Here is a 21,041-nt window from a genome sequence, read left to right on the forward strand (position 1 = left end):
GGGGGGACACAAGTGCTAAGATACAAGTTACACCTTGAGGGAATGCTGCTTGACACACCAAGTTTTAGCATCAGAGAAAAAAAACAGGGTAAAAAAAAATGCTCCTGCTAACTCTAGTGCTATCATATATTCTGCTCTTGAAATAATCATAGTAGAAGTAAATAATGCTAAAATAACAGTAAGTTAATAACAACTACCGTGTTTCTCCAACAATACGGCCTCCACCAATAGGAAGGCCCAGCATGTTTTATCGGCATAAAATCAAATTAAGCCCCTCCCCCCAAATTAAGGCCTATATTAAACATGCAAAATGGGGGAGAATGGTGGGGGGGGGCTTGCCGTTAGGAAGTACTTTTGTTGCATACCCGGATATGGTGCTGCCCGCGTTGACTTCGGCGTTGACTTCGTATCAGGAGAGCTTCCTCCACCATTGCTTTCCCTTCTCCCTTGCTGCCACGGCGTTTAGAGCAATGCTGAGGTGTTTGGCGCAGCCACGTGCAGCCAGCCAGGGCTCCTCCCTGCAACCGGAGCCTGGCGGAGACACTCGGCTTCAGGCACTCCTGTCACCGCCTTCCCTTCGCCTTCAAAGGCAAAACCAATTCTTTTAAAAACGACACCCTACTACTGGTATGACAAAGCCTCCCCTGCCCAAGAGGGCAGCCCAACCCCACGTGGGGAGGCGAATCTCCCGGGGCCACAGCGCAGGATCGGCCCACCCCGGGAGAAACACTCACCCATCCCTGCCTGGCGCTGGGCAGAGCGTGAAGAGCCTGGGGCACCCAGTGCTGCTGACAGGCAGGCCCTCCTGCCAGCAGCGGAGCTCTCGCCAAGGCAGCGAGCGCCTCCCCGCTGGGCCCTCCGCTCATCCCACCAGGGCTGCGCCGGAGCCGTGTGGGCTGGGCAGAGCTGGGAAAGTGAGCCGCGGGTGTGCACCCACCTGCCAAGTGAAAGAGCTGGGCCGACCCAAGCTTGGCTTCCTTCTCAAGTCCCTCCAGCCCAAACCCAAAGGGGCCACCGGGAGAGGCTGCCCGAGGCAGTGATAGCGCCCACCCATCCATGGACAGGGAGTCAAGGCGATGGCCTGCGCTGCGTCCTCCTCCGAGCTGAGCCCCACCGAGTCAGTGCCTCTGTCTGATGCCCGTTCCGCTGCAGCGTTTGGAGCTGCCGGTGCATTTGGAGATGCGTGGGGACGGAGATGGGCTGGGCGAGGGGTGGAAAGGATGGGTGGCTTCGGGCTCTCTCCACCGGCCAGGGAAGCAGCGCTGCCATCACCTCGGGTGGGCGCTATCACTGCCTCGGGCAGCCTCTCCCGGTGGCCCCTTCAGGTTCATGCTGGAGGGACTTGGGAAGGAAGCCAAGCTCAGGTCAGCCCAGCTCTTTTGCTTGGCAGGCAGGCGCCCACCCATGGCTCGCTTTCTTGGCTCTTCCCAGCCCTCATGGCTCTGGCGCGGCCTTGGCGGGATGAGCGGAGGGTCCGGCGGGGAGGCACTCGCTGCCTTGGTGAGAGCTCTGCTGCCGGGAAGGAGGGCCCGCCTGTCACCTGTGCTGGGCGCCCCAGGCGAAGCTCTTCGTGCTCTGCCCAGCACCTGGCAGGGATGGCGGCTGGGCGCTTCTCCAGAGGTGGGCCGATCCTGTGCTGCGGCCCCGGGAGATTCGCCTCCCCACGTGGGGTTGGGCTGCCCTCTCGGGCAGGGGAGGCTTTGTTGTAGTATGGTGTCATTTTGAAAATAATTGGCTTTACCTTCGAAAGCAAAGGGAAGGCGGCGACAGGAGCGCCTGAAGCCGAGTGTCTCCGCTGGGCCCCGGTTGCAGGGAGGAGCCCTGGCTGGCCGCACGTGGCTGTGCCAAATGCCACGGCCTTGCTCTAAACGCCGCGGCAGCAAGGGAGAAGGGAAAGCAACGGTGGCGGAAGGTCTCCCGATACGAAGTGCCCCACAACGCTGAGGTCAACATCCAAGCTGTTGCTGCCCGCCCACCCGATGATGCAAGGGGGGGGGGATTAAGTCACCCCCAAAAAGACGGCCTAGCCATTTTTTCGGGGGCATCCATAGTGAAAGCAAAATTCAAGATGGGAGCCATGATTGTTGGATTGATGCCCTTTTCTTGTTTATGTGCACCACATGCAGAACAACATATTTAAAAAGGCAGGGCTGGAATCACACAGTTGAAGGCTTCCTCTTAACTTTTCAGTGCTCCCCTGTTCCCCCTTGCAGACACCTCTGGTAGGCAAGTGGCATCTACTGTGAATAGATTTAGCTGAAATATACTTCTTTCTGCTTAAAGTTTCTCCTCCGATGTGCATAAGAAATCCATGGAGCCCATGTTAGGCTTCAACAATGCAAAGCGCTATTTTTGAAGTGGTGTAGGGTTTCCTGCCTAGACAGGGGGTTGGACTAGAAGACCTCCAAGGTCCCTTCCAATGCTGTTATTCTATTCTATTTTCTTGAAGAAGCAATCCGTACTTACATCTTCATCCTCTTTAGAGAACTCAGAGGCATTTTGTTTATTAAGTGCCATGAAAACAGCGAGAACTTCCTTGCCCTGCAAAATGGGAATGGTGAGCATATTGTTGGTCGTGTAACCAGTCTGCTTATCGACAAAGTCCGAGAAGTGATTATTCTGAAATGAACAGGAACAATTAGTTTGTTTTTTCAAATGTGAGTCAGGATAATCCTGAGGACATATTTCATCTGCAAAGAACTGAATCGTTACTGCTTTTCTCTCACCTCCCAGAGAGATAAGTCACATTTATCTCTTAACACGGAGAAGGGATTGTATTGAGGGAATGGCACAGTTATATAATGGTACCTGCAAGAGGGATATATGGAGGCGAGTGATGAAACACACATTGCGTTATTGCAACAGAAACTCTGTCTGACCCACGCCCTTTTCCAACAAATCAAACACAATCCAAATAGAACAGAAACCTTGTAATGCTTTTGCAAAATAACTAGCTGTGATAAGCACAAGCCTTGCCAAACTGTGCAAGCCTTGCCAAAAGATAACAGACAAGAAATAATTTGCAATACAAGAATCTTCAAATACAAACTCAGGATACTGGAATGTCCATGAGGCTGGAGTTTCAAAACGTCTTTGCCTTCTGCAAAGTACGTTCATTCACAGCTGGCTTTTATCTTCTTGAAAGAGGGGCCATTACCTTGCAGCCTTACCCCCGAGTCCCCCATGCTGTTGTAACTGCTCTTTCCTGTGAGCAGCCCTGTGCACACGCGCATTTGGCACAGGCTCCTCGGGAACCTCCTCATCACTTCTGCCAGCCCCCACAATCTCTGAAGGCAGTAGTTCACTCCCTAATGGTCCTGGCCCCTCATCCGAGTCCTTGCTCTCCTCAGCCGTCGGCACCTGCTGCCAGCTAACCACAACAGTCATCTACATATTTGCGTGTGGTATCATAATCCAAGCGTGAAAGGGATGATCTGCTAATGTGACAGCATATTTTGTCATTTTTGCATGGGACTCTAATTAGTTCCACTCCAGGTTTTCTCCAAATGTCTTCCAGATAGCTTCACTTTGGATTGAATGCAAATAAATAAATCTAATTACCCGGGTATGCTCACCTAGTGCATTCTAACAATGTGTCTTTTCCTAAAAATCACACTGCAGGTGTGTAAGGCAGTTGCTACATGATCTCTCCAGAACTGCAAAATATGCTATTCTTCTTTGCCCCTTCTACAGAGTCATCTTGACCTGATCCAAACTACCTATGATGAGTAGACATCCTGCAGGTATATCTGCCTTCATTAATGAGTAGATATCCTGGTTACCCAGATTCAGCCAATGCCCAAATGCAGCTCATAGATGAGATACCCCTTGTTACACTGCATGTAATTAAGTTTTGTGCATCAGCAGAGAAGATACATCAAATCCCGATGGTTTAATAACCCGTTCTTTGTCACTATAATTCATTGACATTTTATATATTATTACTTTGTTGATATTAATAGTTTTAGATACTTTTACTTTGTTGTAATTTTAGAAGTTATCATATATAATATAATTTTAGTGTGCACATTATAATTTTATATAGACTACATCCTGGATCTCACTTATAGATGTCAGTTGAGGTTGTTTTTCAAATAAATTTTAACTCTGTCTTAAAATTTATTTTGTTTATTATCTGTACTGGTCTTTGATTACAATAAATTGAAAATTGAAATCAATCCTAAGGAAAGATGCAGCTACCCAAGAGTTGCAAATGAGGCCTACCTGAACACTCCAGCCCTCTCTTCATCACATTAGCCTTTACCTTCAGATCCAATGTGCTGCATGGACCCCCCAAAAAGAATATTTTAATGACATGGTGACATTTCGACGAGGTCCCACTCACCATCTTCAGGCTGGTGTTTTCGGCTTCGTGCTTGTGTGAGCAAAGCATGATCGTTACAGGTTGTTACAACACAGGAGATTACAGTATGTGACCCAGGATGTCACAACAATAGAACTCAGAAGGTCATCACACAGCCCATTACCCAAGTCGTTACAACACAGGAGATTACAGCACAAGACCCAGGAGGTCACAACAATAGAACTCAGAAGGTCACCACACAGCCCATTACCCAGGTCGTTACAACACAGGAGGCTGATAGACACACAGCCAGCACCTCAGCCACACAGGTTCTTATGAAAAAGCCAACCAATCTGCAAACATCAATTCCATCAACCAATCAAGAAATAACAACACAGCCAACCAGCCTGCTTACAACAGAGCCAGCACACCACACCTCCCCACCAGTATTTATAGAGAGACGGCAGCTCCGATCATGCTTTGCTCGCGCAAGCACAAAGCCGAAAGCACCAGCCTGAAGATGGCGAGTGGGACCTCGTTGAAACATCGCCAAGATACTCTCAATCTTACATGGGAAAAGACCCGAACACGTAATATAAAACAAGTAATACTATTGCCTTTGGACTATAACTCATTATCGGTCAGTTTCACCATCTTATGAAGAAAAAAAAAATTATTTATTTATTTATATATCAAATTTGTCTAGTGAGAAGTGAGAAGTGACTCTGGTGGCATAAAGCAAAAAAAAAGTATGCAAAACATAAGCATGTTGAACATAGTCATATTTAAACACACGCGCGCACACACACACACACACACACACACACACACACACATATGAGAGATTCTACCACTAATAAAGCCCTGAAGATCCCACCAGTTCCCTGAGACCTCCCCGCACCCCCGAGGCCTGATGACAAAGCCAGATCTCAAGGGGCTTCTGGGAAATAAGGAATGAGGCTGATCTCCCTACAGGGTTGAGAAGGTCCCATAAGACAAATGCCTCAACAGAGAAGGTCCCCCGCCCCCCCACCTCCTTGGGCCTACAGAGAGACAGGCCCTGCAGCATGCCTCTCCTGTTGGAACTGATGGGACAAGCAGACGTAATTGGGGAGACGTGGTCCTTCAAATAACTTGGCCTCATGCCATGAAGGGCGTTAAAGATCAAAACCAGCATTTCAAATTGGACCCAGAAGTAGACTGACAACCAATGCATCTTGCATTACAGCTGAGGAATAACGCGTGCAGTTTTAGCATATATAACCGCCCATCCTACTGTTTTTTTGCACCAGCTGAAGCTTCCAGATAATCTTCAAGGGCAGCCCTATGTAAAGTGTATTACAGTAATCCAATCAGGAGGTGACTAAGGTATTAGTAACTGTGAGCAGAGATTCCCAATCCAGGAACAGGTGTAACTGGTATGCAACAAAGCTGTGCAAAAGCTTTTCTAGCCACGACTGCAATCTGCAGACCTGAGTCTAGGAGGTCCACAGATTGTGCACCAGGTCCGCGATACCTCACCCCATGGTGACAGATAAGCTCACCCAACAGCTTCACATAAATATTGAATAAGAGCAGGGAACTCCTTATCCTCTCACATACTTGGTTCTCGGGCAGGATCTCTCCTGCTTGAACATACCCCAACTGGACCTGACAACAACACAGTGCCACCTACCCACAATCCCCTCAGACAATCCAGAAGGATACTATGTTCAATGGTATCAAAAGCTACAGAGAGATCAAGGAGGGCAAGGATGGATGAATGATTGTCCATCCTGTTTTGCCAGAGAGCATCTAAAGCTACAATCAGTGCCACTTCCATTCCATACCAAGACCTGAATTCCGACTGAAAGGAAAACAGATAACCCACTTCATCCAAGGTTCTCTAAAACTTCTGCATAATCACTGTCAGCCTCCAAGAATCTTTCTTCTGTGGGGAAGAATGCTGGAGGTTTAAGTTGGTGAAATATAAAAGTTGGGATGTTTTCTTGACTATGCTTACTTGCTTACTGCACAGATGTAGCCTCTTATTTCTCTAGGCCAAGGTCAACCATCTTGGCATACCAGATGTGTGAAACCCCACCTGAAGATGCCTCACATGACATTATACACACCTGGCCACTTTGAATTATTGAGGATGGGAACATGGGGTAACTTTCTATGTGTGATTTTCGCGCCAATTGCTTCAGATCTTGTATTTCTACTTATGCTACCACTTCAAATTCAGTAAAGGCCCTTTTCTCTATAATAATGGAGCCTGAAGTTTTCTTTCTTGGATTTTGAATGGAGCTACACCTAACAATCACCTTCTCAATCACCATCCCCAGAAAATGGAGGTTAGATAATGGATGAGAATTGCCCAGAATAGTGGGACCCAATGATGACTTCCTGAGGAGGAAGCAAACCAAGTCCTTTTTAAGAGGTAAAGGAACAACTCTCATTCAAGACACCACTAGTGGGTCCACTTATGTGACAACTCTCAGGCTACTTTAACAAGCCAGGAGCTGCATGCATCTAGAAAACAGTCCTAAAAGACCCTGTCCATTTTCTCAGTCCCAAGCGGTTCAAAACAAATAACAATGCAAGGCTCCTCCCCAGGCATCTTCTCTGGACCTACAGCAAGGCTGGAGTCCAACAAATGTAAGCAAAATTTGTCCAATAGATACTGAGCAAATTATCCTGCACATCTCTGCAAGAAGTTCTCTGAGCCCTTTCTTCCCAAGTTGACACGTTCACCCTAAACAAGGTCAGAAGATGGTAATCCACAGATGCAGAAAAGATGCAGAAGCATTGATGCTTTACTACCCTTAATGTCACAAGGAAGGCCTTAATAGCAGCTCTAACCCATGTTTGGTCAAGTTCATCCTTTGCTGAGCACCAGTGCTCCTCTAGATGTCTCCTCTCATCTTTTCATCTCCCTCAGCTCATCCATGAACCACAGCAAGTGACGGGATCTGCAACTGGGGAGAAACTGCATGGATGCAATCCCACCAAAAGCCATGGCAGCCCTCCTATTCCAAGTGGCAACGGAGGCCTCAGGTGCACTGTGCAGCAACCAGCAGGAACTCCCTCTGAAACCCATCTGGGTCAATCTGTCACCAGGGGCAGATCCATCTAGTGGGCCCAGCCTCCCTGCAGTGGACAGTGACTCTAGAGAATCCAATGCTAATCAGGGCATGATTTGACCATGAGAAGGGAGACACCAAGAGCTACGCCATTTCAGATCTTACAACCACTGCTCCGACAGGAATACCTGTTAGATTGTGGATGATGCCCATGGCATCAGGATAGACATCAACTCCTGAATTATCTCAGACCGCATGGCCTGAGAAGGCAGATTGAAATCACCCAAGACTGTAAGTCTAGGGAATTCCACCAACCCAGAAATGGAATCAAGATGCTCAGGCAGGGAATCACCATGCAGCAGAGAAGCTGGTACAATAGTAACAATCCCAACTGATCTCTAGATCTCAACTTAATGAACAGATTATCATATCCAGCCATCTGTGGTAAAAGCACCCTGAAAGCCATAAGGGATTCCCACATGACAATTTGCCAAACCTCACCCACTTTGAAGGGGAATTATTGCTTTCCTCAGAAATGAGAAGTGGAAAAAACGCTGTTATTATGAGAATACTCTCTTTCCTGTTTCCAGGAAGATTTGCTTACCTCAGGACAACAACCAACTTTTTATAGCAAAGCTTTGTGTGAAGCTCGGAATACCTCACCAAATAGCCATTTTTAAATCCTAAACCAAAAGGAAATTATCAAATGGTTATTAGCCTTAGCGAAGTTGTAGTTTACACATTGAGGCCCCTATTACAGGAGGCTTAAAAGCAGGTAATAAAAGGGGCTTCATTTGTGCAGTGATGGTCACCATCTTGTCTTTTTTAAAAATACGTTTTCCACTCCTTCCAAGGCTCCAGAGAGGGAATTTTCTTTTGAAATGCAATTAATTAGGCCAGAGGGATAGCATTAATGAAAACGCTTTAATTGGTCTCCCAAGATATATCTGCTTAAACATAAAGGATTATTCTGAGTTTAACATATATGAGATCTGATTTGGAAAGATCTAGAATTTCCGGGTTGCTATCATCAATTTGTCATGCGGATTTTATAGTCCAATTCCAAAAATTCTACATGCACTAAAACTGGAGTTGCTGCAAATTTAATCTTCCCGTTAAGAAAGGGGATTTCCCATGAGATTTCAATATTGGTTTTGTTAAAAGGGGGTTGTTAAATATAATGCTTCCTGTTCTCCTTCTGATAGGATTACGATACCTGGTCTGTAAAAATCCACATGGCCACTAAGAGATATAGAAAATGGAGCAGAGTGTAATTTTCGAATCCATGCATGTTCTCTTCCACTAGGAAATTATCAAGTTAATGTGTAATGTCAATTTTTTCCATAAAAGCAGGGAGTAGAAGATACAGTTCAATTATTTCTGAAATGTTTGCTTATTTCTGGATGTCCAAGTTGAGCACATGGGAAGAAACCAAATAAACACAGTACAGGAATTCCTGCATCCACAGCTTAGTTGATTTTGGAGAAGAATGGCTTTGTCTCTGGAGAGCTTGCTAAGATGGCTTTATGTTAGCTCCAAAAGTTGCATATTACTGTTTGTCTGGGTAATTTCACATTAAATAAACTATTGTTCATCATCTCCTGCTCAAATTAGATATTGCATTCTAATGAGCCAGAAAGAGCATACTTTTTTTGCAATTAACATACACATATGGGGAGGTGGGAGGGGGAGAGAGAGAGAGAGAGAGAGAGAAAGAGAGACTTGTATACATATATACTACTGTATATGTATGTAGAAAGTGTAGACTTTTCTCATTGGTCTTACAACATACACACACAACAGGGAGGGGACAGTAAAATGAATCTGTAAAATTCATAGGAAGTGTTCCCAAAGTGATGTTCTTTAAATTAGAGGAAATAGAAACATCTCTCTGTATCAATGAAAAATTAAATGAAACTTCTTTTCAAGAAGAAGAAAAAATGTAAAACTAGTAGGCTGCATCAAATTGACAGATTAATTCTATTAGTTTTAGGTATGCCTGACTAAAAGGAGCACACTGATTGTGAGTTCGTAAGTGGTATAAACTGTACTCACAAGAAGGGAAGGCAAGGAAAGGGGAAAAGAAAATAATGAAAATATGTCAAGATTTAAAATTCTGCAATAAATTTCTCCCACACTCACAGAGCAGACTTAGTATGAAAATCAAAACTGCTGAATTCATTTTGGCTGCAATTCAGGATGATTCCCAAAAAGCAGATCATATTCTAGATCCTTGTTTAATGCTACACTTCCTACTTATTTCAGTCTGTTTTCCCAAGAGAAAATTCTTAATGGATTATGCCCCTGGTTCAGAAATAATTGCAGGAGAACACAACCACACAGCCAAGAATTAGATTAATTGAGCCACAAGCCTATTGTGATTCAATCAATCTTTATTATGGTCACAGACTAGAATTGGCCCGTGGTGGTTTGTTTTAGTCAAATATCTTTCTGCAGCACAAAAATCAACCCAGGTGCTACCTGGGAAATATCAAGCAATATTTGATGCATTGCCTGTTGCTATCAACAAGGGAGCTTGGTAGATAATCCTTTTAATTCATAAAGTAGATTACAGGAGAATAAACCAAGGAGATCAAGAACAATCTTACCTCATTGGACTTAGCACGGTTCATCTAATATTCATGATATAGGGAATTCCTTCAAACTAAAATAGGGTGATAGTTTCAAATTATACGGAAACCAACATCTGCATGTTGTTAAATAAATAAGACTAATTTCAACCAGTGGTGGGATTCAGCCAGTTTGCACCAGTTCAGGAGAACCGGTTGTTAACTTTCTGAGCAGTTTGGTGAACTGGTTGTGAAAGAAATCATTAGGGCAGAGAACCGGTTGTTAAATTATTTGAATCACACCACTGATTTCAGCCCAGTTTGAAATCAGGAGGGAAAGTAGGCAGGAGCTTAGACTCAACTATCTCAGATATGGATTTGCTTTAGAGATAACAGTCCTTCCTTCTTCTGCCTATAGTTTAAATAGTGCTCTAAAATAATCTCATTTAAGATGCTGAAGAATATGAATTGTTAAATAGTTTCCTATTTGAAAAAAAAAATTATGTTCTGCCAGTCATTTCAGAGACTTGGCACATTTATGGAAGTCTCTATAGTTCTATATCCCCCTAATTTTTTTAAAAAAAGTCTTTTTACACAACTCCGAAACATAAAATGACTTTATCAATTTTCCAAATTCAGAAGAAATTCCTACTCACCTTCTTTACATCTGGAACATTAAATGATTTCTTAGTATGAGCAGTCCAACCTACTATCCCAATGTCCAGAGGAAAAACAATTTCTTTGTCAGGATTCACCAAATTGTCGTCATAACTGGAAGTAGGGGTGACATCGAAGAGCGTGCTAGCTAACTCTGGGGTACCATTGCGAGAACGGGAAATAAACATGCTACACTTGTCGGCTGCTATTAATTGTGCCAACCTTTGCAGGACTTTATGTGAGATCTTTTCCATACCAGCTTCATCATTCTGGATTTCGGAAAGCAATTCCAAAAGTATCTCACATTCTTCTACCCTGGTCATTTCTTTGAAGGAGACACCTTCCTTCAAATTCTCGGTGTTGACTCTGAAGAGGTTCGTTAATGCTTCTGGGCGAAGTCTTTTATCATAAAACTCCTTGGCAAATTGCGGGTTGTTCTCCAAATATTTTTCAACATCTTCTTTGTTGATTTCACCCATCCTGCTTGGCTTCTCTTTGGCAGATTGTTGTTGCTGTTGCTGTTATTGTTGTTGTTTTACTCTTGCATCCCCACCAAAACCCAGCAAAAGTCTGATTTTGCTTCTAATGGGAAAGGGGTATGTTGTTCATTACATCTGCACCAACTATAGACACTAGATTTGTTCTGTGGTTTTTCCAACCTTCTAAAACCCTTGAAGTATGACAGCCGTCCAGTAGCTTATGCCTTCTTAAGGGAAGGATCCAGTGACTGCTAATTAAAGGGATGTCAGGACACTAAACCCTTCAGCATTCTTAACTTGCCTATTCTAAATCAGACATTTAGCGTGCTAAACCAATCTAGCAGTTGCTACATCGTGCATAGTATAGAAAAGATACCTGTAAAGGGTGTACGTATATATTTTCACTTGCTTTTGCTCGACCTTTCTTGTTATTAATTTTCTCAGGGAGGATTTGCATAGACAATCTTTCACATCCTGGAGATCTGCATTCACATGCATTGGGTATAAATGATTCATCGATCTTGGATACAGAAATCAAGCTAGGATCATTTTAAAGGATTGATGTTGCTTTCTCCGTGGTAGGAAGTATGTAGTGCTAAAAAGCATAGCACGGAATTCCTACACCAAATAAGAGAGGCAGTTTGTGCAATAATTAAGGCATCAGACTACAAGGTGGGAGGTCATGAGTTTTAGTTCCACTTTAGTTCCACTAGATGTCTTTGTGCCAGACATCTCTCTCAACCTTGGGAAGGAAACAAACTAACTTTTTGAAAAAATTTGGCAAGAAAACTGCAGGAATTAGTCCAGTCAGGAATCAGTGCTGATGCTTAAAGGAATCAAAACATTTAAAATAATAATAATTTTTTTAAAAAATCATCCAGCTATCCAGCTCTGAAAAGAGAAGAATTGCTACCAGCCCGGTAAGCTGAAATACATAGGAAGGGTCAATAAAACACTTTAGGATACTGTTCTCCAAACACATAAAGAATTAAGGGAACTTGTAAAATTGGCTGTAGAGTCGTTCCTGCTCTCTGAGCTTGGTGTTTGTTGTTGTTTTGCAAGGCTCATTCCCTTCTAGTATTGATGATGCTACCTAGGTGGGTAATGCAATGTCTGCAAGAAAACAATCAAGCAAATATTCTCTTCTATTGGTACAATTAGTTGTATTTTTTTTAAATTTAGTAAATATGGAAATATGATTTAAAAGTGTATTATGTGACTTTATATTTAAAGTCACTATAAGATCATAATAAACTAAATTCCATTTAATATAGGTGACAAATGCTGATTGGCTTAAATGACTCAGTTGACCTTTGTCCCCCAACTCCTGCCTAAACTTGCCTACCATTTTTCTATTATTATTACTATTTCCCTTATGGTTGGCCTTGTATTATTACCAGAACTAAAGTCAGAGATCAAACCATGATCATTTCATAAAATGTGTCATATATGATCTGCATCAGTACAACAAAACTCCCAATGCATTTACCACATCATTTACCATGAAGTGGTACGTGAGGGGGGGAAATTAACTTTTACTTATTTTAAAGTCAGGATTTGGGGTATTACATTTTCTTTTCAAAATAATACAAATCTTCAAACTGACACTGGCATCCCCTAAACTTTGCTAAAGATGTTACCTAGCCTGGTAAATTAAACATTCAGAAATCAACCCATAAGCTCGGAGAATGAACCTTCACCCTCATCCTACACCCTGAGCTACAGATATTCTCCACTATTGCAAATCTTCAAATTTTCAGCAAGAATTTTTGGTTAGTTCTCTCCTCTACCAGATTATTCACTTATAGGTAAACAACAAAAGAGGAGCTAGAAAACACCTTACAGAAGACAGATGACTGTTACAGGTGAATTGGTATAGATGAAATTTGAAGCTAGGCAAGTTGCTTAAGAGTATGTGAAATACTGTATGAATTTTTAAAAACTTAAAGAAGACGCATCTTTTCTTGGCTTGATGTGGCTGGCTGCTGTGAAATGTGCTCTCTGTTTTCCCAACACATATGTGCCTACAGGGGTGGGATTCAAATTTTTTAACAACTGGTTATTTGGGCATGGCTTAGTTGGTGGGCATGGCTTGGTGGTCATGTGACTGGGTGGACATAGCTTGGTGGTCATGTTATTGGCTGGGTGTGGCCAACTCAATATCAATCACATCGAGGCAGGCATCTCCTTGCCTGGCCTCTTATGACTATGGGGATGCTGCAACAGTCGTAAGTGTGAAAAATGGTCATAAGTTACTTTTTTCAGCGCCATTGTAACTTTGAATGGTCACTCCACACAAGCAAAGTACCAGCAAAGGAGGGGAAAAAAAACTCCAGAGAAGTTCCTGAGACAGGAAGACTAACCCTGCCAAGAATGTAATAAGGGTTAACGGAGAGGCAGTTTCTGTAAGCAACACCAGAATGTTTCCTTCCTGCCTTCCTTACAGGATTAGGCCAGTAATTTCTTCTAACAACCGGTTCTCCGAACTGCTTAGAATGTTAACAACCGGCTCTAGCGAATAGGTGCGAACTGGTAGAATCTCACTCCTGTGTGCCTGCCCAGCCATGTTGCCTAGTCTGTTTTCTCCTCTGAAAGAATTCCAGGCATACAGAAGCCCCAGAGCTAGTCTGAATGCCCAAGATTGATTTAAGATGCTGAAATGGCTTGACAGCAAAGGGTTACTGCATAGATCCATGCACATGTTTTGAGAAATTCTTCTACTTTCTCTTATCTCTCTCATGATAGATTGACACCAGCAGTGGCTTCCTATCTTGGTCACTACTGGTTCAGTGGGTGATTGCGCGTGCATGCCTGCCCCTTAATGCACATGCGTGCACACTCCTAACATGCGCATGCACCCCTAACATGCGTGCATGTGCCCTTAAAGTGCCAGTCAGCTGAGAGGATGAAGAAACGAAAAGCTAGGAGTGACCCTCCCACCTGCCCATGTGTTTGTCGCTTCTTTTATCCTCTCAGCTGATTGTCGGAGGAACCGATTCGGCTTTACTGGTAGTTTTTTAACTACCAGTTCGACTGAACCGGTCTGAACCAGTAGCATACCACCGCTGATGGACACTAAGGGTTACTCCACATGACCAGTTTGTTCCAGAAGAAGTATGGGCCACTAGCCATCTCTCCAGCATTGCCCTCTTTCTGTCTCCAGCCCACCTGGAGACCAACTTCCATTAGTCTTTTCCAGCTGTGTTTATAAGTATAGGAGCTTGTAGAGATTGCACTGTTTGGTTCACCTGCTTCGCTTCACTTCATTGAAGGTGACTATTTCCACTCCAATGTGAATGTGGTAGGAATTCTCCCTTCGTCTCTGGATGTTGCCTTCCAAAGCTATCTTTGTCTTGGGCTGCCAGTTTTCTTCTGAAGGAAGTTTGTTCAGTGAATCTCTCTTTTCTCCTTTGTTTTCACAGTAGATTATTAAAACAGTGAACCTTTAGTGCTTATAATTCTTTCACAGGCGAAAACAGACTAAACAAAATAGCCACAAGATACACACCGTTCAGCTCTTTTGTTTTTTCTTTCCCTTGTTTCTGTTCCATTTGATGATCAGCGGTCAGTTATGAGTTTTGGTAGAAACCAAAAGACTAAGAAGAAAGAATTGGACTGCTGGATTGGTGAAACACTAGACTTTTTTTAAAAAAAATCACTGGATAAGCTCTTTTTTCCCACCTTAAGAAGTTCACTGAAATTTTCACTGAAATGGAAGTTTAATGAGGTGCAGTTTTAAAATAAGGTGAAATTGACTAAGAGTTCTTAATTTTCCACTTTTAACACAAGAGACAGGAAGGAGAATAAAACATGCTTGGTTTTATTGTGGCTTAGACCATGCCACCGATGAAACACATCACAGGGGAAGCGTCAAGTACAAGGCAGCGTCGATGGAGGACGACTGACGTAAAGGCTTATCAGTGAAAGCCACATGTCCTCAAAGACCCATGCATGAAAAGAAATGGGATTGGTAGTTGCCTTCCTAGAACAGTGGGAGGGGTAAAGGCAGAATCCCAGGCTATCCCCGAGGACCAAAGTACAGGAAGGGACTGAAATCTAGAAAGAGGTTTCTTAAGCTGACTTCATTTCCAGCCTATTTACGCAAGGGAGTCAAAAGCTGCTTAAGGCCCCAGTGGAAAAAGCTTTAAGAGTTATGCATGTTTACGGAGATCTAAGTCTCTTAGAATTTAATAACACCAATTTCAAATATTTGTTTATTTAATGCGTAGCTGTACAGCCTTTTGCACAAAGACAATTAGGGCACTTATTCAGCAAAACAACAACAATCCAAAATAACAAAACAAATCTATGCAATCTATTTTTTAAAAAAAATAAATTATCCATAAATAACAGCAATGAAAATAAATAACCAGATTAAGTGAACATCAGAGTGAAGAATGATTTTATTAAGATGGTATTATAAGGGGAACAATAGTAGTTCATTCTCTTTTTTTCCCCTGTTTATTCAGTTCATTCCAAATAGCCCCAAAAGCATGTTGGCCAAAATATTCATCTTTCAAATGTGTGCAGATCCCTTTATAACTTTCTTTTTTTTTAAAAAAAGAAAGAAATGATAGCAGTTCATTCTTAAGGAGAAGATGGAGATTCGTGTGTTTGATTCTGTTTTCTGGTGAGACATTAGAATAGATAGAATAGAATATAATTCTTTATTGGCCAAGTGTGATTGGACACACAAGGAATTTGTCTTGGTGCAAATACTCTCAGTATACATAAAAGAAAGATACATTCGTCAAGCGTCAAGAATCATCAGGTACAACACTTAATGATAGTCATAGGGTATAATAAGCAATCAAATCATACTAGGAAACAGTCAATATAATCGTAAGTATACAAGCGACAAAGTTACAGTCATACAGTCACAAGTGGGAGGGGATGGGTGATCAGGAGTGATGAGAAGATTAATAGTAATAGTAATGCAGACTTTGTAAATAATTGGACAGTGTTGAGGAAATTATTTGTTTAGCAGAGTGATGGCGTTCGGGAAAAAACTGTTCTTGTGTCTAGTTGTTCTGGTGTTCATGCTCCATAGCGTCATTTTGAGGGAAGGAGTTGAAACAGTTTATGTCCGGGATGTGAGAGATCTGTAAATATTTTCACAGCCCTCTTTTGGACTCATGCAGTACACAGGTCCTCGATGGAAGGCAGGTTGGTAGTAATTGTTTTTTTCTGCAGTCCTAATTACTCTCTGAAGTCTGTGTCTGTCCTATTGAGTTGCAGAACCAAACCAGACAGTTATAGAGGTGCATATCAATAATTCCTCTGTAGAACTGTATCAGCAGCTCCTTGGGCAGTTTGGGCACATTCCCACCACCACCAACCACCATCATGATTCAATCTTAATTTTTAAGAAGTGATGAACTGGATAGGTTTTGTTCTGATTTTCAGGTAATTTTGGCATAGCCAGAGCTTGTTATTTTAAGGTTGCTTTTTGCCTTTGATGTTTGTGGTTACTATAGCAAATGCAACTATTTATGGAATCATTCTTAGTGATGCCTCTGCCTTGAGCTTCTGTAGTACGTGGATAGTCTAAGTAGGATAAAGATGAGCAAGTGATGATTTAAATAGCTTCAAGTGCCAGGGAAATGCCAAAGGTATTTATAAGATTCTAGTTGTTCATCCAGTATTTACATTTAAATACTGTAACCATAGTGATAGCAACTCCTACTTATCCTCAATGGCTAAGGATTTTTTTTTTAAAAAAAGAAAGACAAAAAACCCTGGTTTGGTTATGTTATCAGTGCAACCTTTGGCAAGATATTTAAGGTTACCAAGAAGGGCTGAATACTTCATTCACTGCTTTTTCAACATCTGGCAAGTTTGAAAAGGAAGAGCTTTTTAAATTTCCTTTTCCATTTTATGTTTATATTTTGAATGAAGAAAAGATCCAGTTTTTTTTTTTAAAGGAATGTTACCAATCCAGAGCATTGAAAAAGGATATTTGATTATCATTTAAATGCTCAAACTACAATTTTCAAATACAATTTTATTTTTGATAAAAATTTGTAGTGGCTGACTGTCAGTTTTTGCCAGATATTTAAGTAGGAAAATTTGGAATTGTGGCACAAACTCCATACTTTAGTTGGAATTATGGTGCTATACAGGGGTGGGATTCAAATTTTTTAACAACCAGTTCTGTGGGTGTGCCTTAGGTGGTGGGCATGGCTTGGTGGTCATGTGACTGGGTGGACATGGCTTGGTGGTCATGTTATTGGCTGGATGTGGCCAACTCAATATCACTCACATCGAGGCATGCATCTCCTCACCTGGCCTCTCATGACTATGGGGATGCTGCAACAGTCATAAGTGTGAAAAATGGTCATAAGTCCCTTTTTTCAGTGCCATTGTAACTTTGAATGGTCACTCCACACAAGCAAAGTACCAGCAAAGGAGGGGAAAAAACACTCCAGAGAAGTTCCTGAGACAGGAAGTCTAGTCCTGCCAAGAATCTAATAAGGGTTAACAGAGAGGCAGTTTCTGTAAGCAACACCAGAATGTTTCCTTCCTGCCTTCCTTACAGGATTAGGCCAGCAATTTCTTCTAACAACCGGTTCTCCAAACTGCTTAGAATGTTAACAACCAGTTCTAGCGAATAGGTGCGAACTGGTAGAATCCCACCCCTGGTGCTATATCATATTCCAAATATAAGTGTGTGTTTTATTTTTAAAAAGTTGCTGCATTTCAGCTGCAATAAAGCAGCAAGTTATTTACGTAGTTAAGCACTTCCATACTTAAGCACATAGTTAAGTGGCTTTTTTAATGACTACAGACCCAACATACAGTCCTTGCTTAATGGTGATAACTGGGACTAGAATTTCTGTCCGTAAATGATCACAATCATGTGACAGGGTGTTGGGATGGACAGAACTTCAAGGACCAGTTATAAGGATGACTAGTTCAATGCTGTCATAACTTTGAATAAACAAAGTTATTATTAACCGCATGTCAGATAAGTCAATTATAAAGAGTTCTGGCATGTTTCTCAAGAAGTTAAATGGGCTTTCTTCTTGATTCTGGTACTGTTCTTGAAACTGATTTGATTTGTCTAAAAATATCAATCCGAGCAACAACTAAATATGTGTTTCCTTCCCAGGCCCAGGGTTTAGGATTTTTAATAAAAGAAAAAGGAAGGAATTGATTAACTACATAATCTGGGTATTTTTGTTTGCAACACCTTTCCACCATTGTCACTGGAATTGTCATTCCATCCAAATATAGGAGCTTCATCTAGTTTCAGCTTGTTCTGTGTTGTTATCCTGTTCAGCTGAGGCTACCTCTTTAAAGAATATTTAACCGGCTCTTTTAAATGATTACGGACATGTTGAAACTTCAGAATAAATATTGACCATGAGGAAATGCCAATTGTTTTTAAAGGAAGGGGGGGAAAAACCCCTTTTATATAATAATGAAAGAAACCTATCATCAAGACAGGGAAGGGGGCGTGTGATAAATTCTAAAGACTTTGATTTGTTGATCTCCATGACCACCTTCTATTTTTGACATACCTTTTAATCAGTGATGGGATTCATTTTTTTTTACTACCATTTCTGTGGGCGTGGCTTGGTGGGCATGGCAGGGGAAGGATACTGTAAAATCCCCAATCAGAGGTTGTATTTGCCGGTTCTCCGAACTACTCAAATTTCCCGCTACCGGTTCTCCAGAACTGGTCAGAACCTGCTGAATGCCACCTCTATTTTTAATATCCTCTGTAGCCGTTGACTAAAACCAAAAGCCATATTTTGACTGCACCTCCATAGCAATGGATGCCATCTTGAAAGTATGGTATATGAACAGCTGGTAACGTGGCATTTATCTCATATTGTATGTAACAAAACAGTGAAATAAAATCCATATGTTCCACACGCAATGATATCATCCCTTGTAAACACTTAGTTTTTTTTTTTTAAATTGTGTTATCATACGTTCCAAGGGCTGCTGCTGCGTAATCTCTCAGATGACTGGAGATTACCTCAGTGTATCAAATTAGGGAAGATCCATACACAACCAGGTGCAATGATTGTTGTTTTGTTCACAAGAGAGACTTCATTTGTTCCTGAGTGAGCCCTTCGCACTGACCTCAACATTTGAGCTGCCATAGGAAGAGGTATGTGTTGGGAGGCATAGACCATGGGCAACAGCTGCCTTATGTGATTATGTATGTTCTTCTGATGGCTTAGCATAGATCAGAGGTGTCAATTTCATTGAGGGCCGCACCAGAGTTGTGTTGACCTTAGCGTGGCCAGGGGGCGTGGCCAGCTTGACATCACTCATGTTGGGGGGCACTTGTGGTGGCCAAGTGCTAAAGGCAGAACTTCCTTCAGACTCTCCCTCACTCTCATTATAATCTCCTTCCTTCCTTCCTTCCTTCCTTCCTTCCTTCCTTCCTTCCTTCCTTCCTTCCTTCCTTCCTTCCTTCCTTCCTTCCTTCCTTCCTTCCTTCCTTCCTTCCTTCCTTCCTTTTCTTCTTTTTCTTCCTCCTTCCTTCTCCTTTTTTTTCCTTCCCCTTTTTCTTCTTTTTCTTTCCTTGCTCTCTTCCCATCTTCCCATCTTTTCCTTCTTTCTCTTTCCATTTCTCTTTTCCTGTCCCTTGCATGCTCAAGTGCAGAAGGGAAAACATTTCTCCTCTTGTTTTGTGTTTAGTTTGCAAAAAAGGAGTTGTGGGGGGCCCAGCCCTCCCGAGCTCGTTTTTGTTGGCAGAGGCACTGCAGGCCGGTCCTTTGCTGTTTCTGGGGCGGCCCATGGGCCTTGAGTTTGACACCCCTGACACAGATTATACTTGTTGCTCAGGTACAAATACTTTGGCAACTTTAAGACATTATGGTATATATGCTGTGCGTACCGTAGACTTTTGGCTAGGAACTGTAGCAATATCTCATGCAGTGTTTCTCAATCTTAGCGCCTTCAATTCCCAGAAGCCCCCTCCCCCCCCCCACAGCATGCTCGTCTAATGAATCATGTAGTTGCACAACGTGAATTACAGATAGTCCTTGACTTAAAACAGTTCATTTAGTGACCAAAAGTTCCAACGGCACTGAAAACAGTGACTTATGACCATTTTTCACACTTACAACCATTGCAGCATCCCCATGGCTGTGTGATCCAAATTCAGATGCTTGGCAACTGACTCATATTTCTGATGGTTTTAGTGTCCCGGGTCATGTGATCGCTATTTGCGACCTTCTGTTAAGCAAAGTCAATGGGAAAGCCAGATTCACTTAACAACCATGTTACTAACTTAACAATTGCAGTGATTCCCTTAGCAACTGTGGCAAGAAAGGCCATAAAATGGGGCAAAATTCATTTAACAATTGTTTTGCTTTGGAACAAAATTTTGGGGTTTATTTTGGTTGAGGACTCTCTGTGTACAATATGTGTCAGTGGTATCTTGCTATCACAATATGCATGAGTTACTTTCCTGCCTCATTCCCCATCTATCCAACATGGATGTCCATAAAATGGCGGATGAAAACTCCAGCTGCTCAGAGTCGCTTCGAAATATAAGATGGATAGCAAACAAATTTGATAATTTTAAAAAAAATACGGAAGTGTTCTGATTTTGAGATTTCCTAGAGGAATTACTGAATTGTTAGATGTGAAATATTTTGAACATTAAAAAAAAACCACTTTATTAATGCCATAACCAACTTCAGTTTCTATAACTTCTATGGCAGATATCTCTATCGATACAACTGCTTTATTGATACCCTTTATAAGAATGTGTTGACCACAGAGAAGATGGAGTCTCAAAAATCATATAGTTCTCCAGAACTATCTTGTCGCTGACATATTTTATGTGACAGGCAACTCGTTCCCAGGAATACCATCTTCTGCTGTGTCTCACATTCACATGTAACACACTTATTCTTCCTTTTAAAAACAAGATAACTAGGCTGGCCCATGGGGGGAAACAATCCAATCACCATATCATCATACAATGAGGGGTGGGCTT

General features: G+C 42.3%; 1 protein-coding gene across 2 annotated transcripts in view; it reads right to left on the reverse strand.

Annotated features, from left to right (window-relative positions):
* PDE6C (phosphodiesterase 6C) overlaps window positions 1–11,314 on the reverse strand; it is a 40,792-nt gene extending 29,478 nt beyond the window's left edge. For both annotated transcript variants that reach the window (XM_087964197.1, XM_026670669.2), the window contains exons 1-2: window positions 10,595–11,314; window positions 2,467–2,619 (exon numbers count right to left, since the gene is read on the reverse strand). In XM_087964197.1, coding sequence (XP_087820323.1) covers window positions 2,467–2,619; window positions 10,595–11,074 — 633 coding nt within the window. In that variant the 5' untranslated portion in view covers window positions 11,075–11,314. The remainder of the gene's footprint in view (window positions 1–2,466; window positions 2,620–10,594) is intronic.
* Between the last annotated feature and the right edge of the window lie 9,727 nt (window positions 11,315–21,041).

The sequence above is a fragment of the Notechis scutatus genome, chromosome 4, assembly GCF_049901735.1.
Source record: "Notechis scutatus isolate UNSWTSFEM ecotype Mainland chromosome 4, rNotScu1.2, whole genome shotgun sequence".
Taxonomy (NCBI): Eukaryota; Metazoa; Chordata; class Lepidosauria; order Squamata; family Elapidae; genus Notechis; species Notechis scutatus.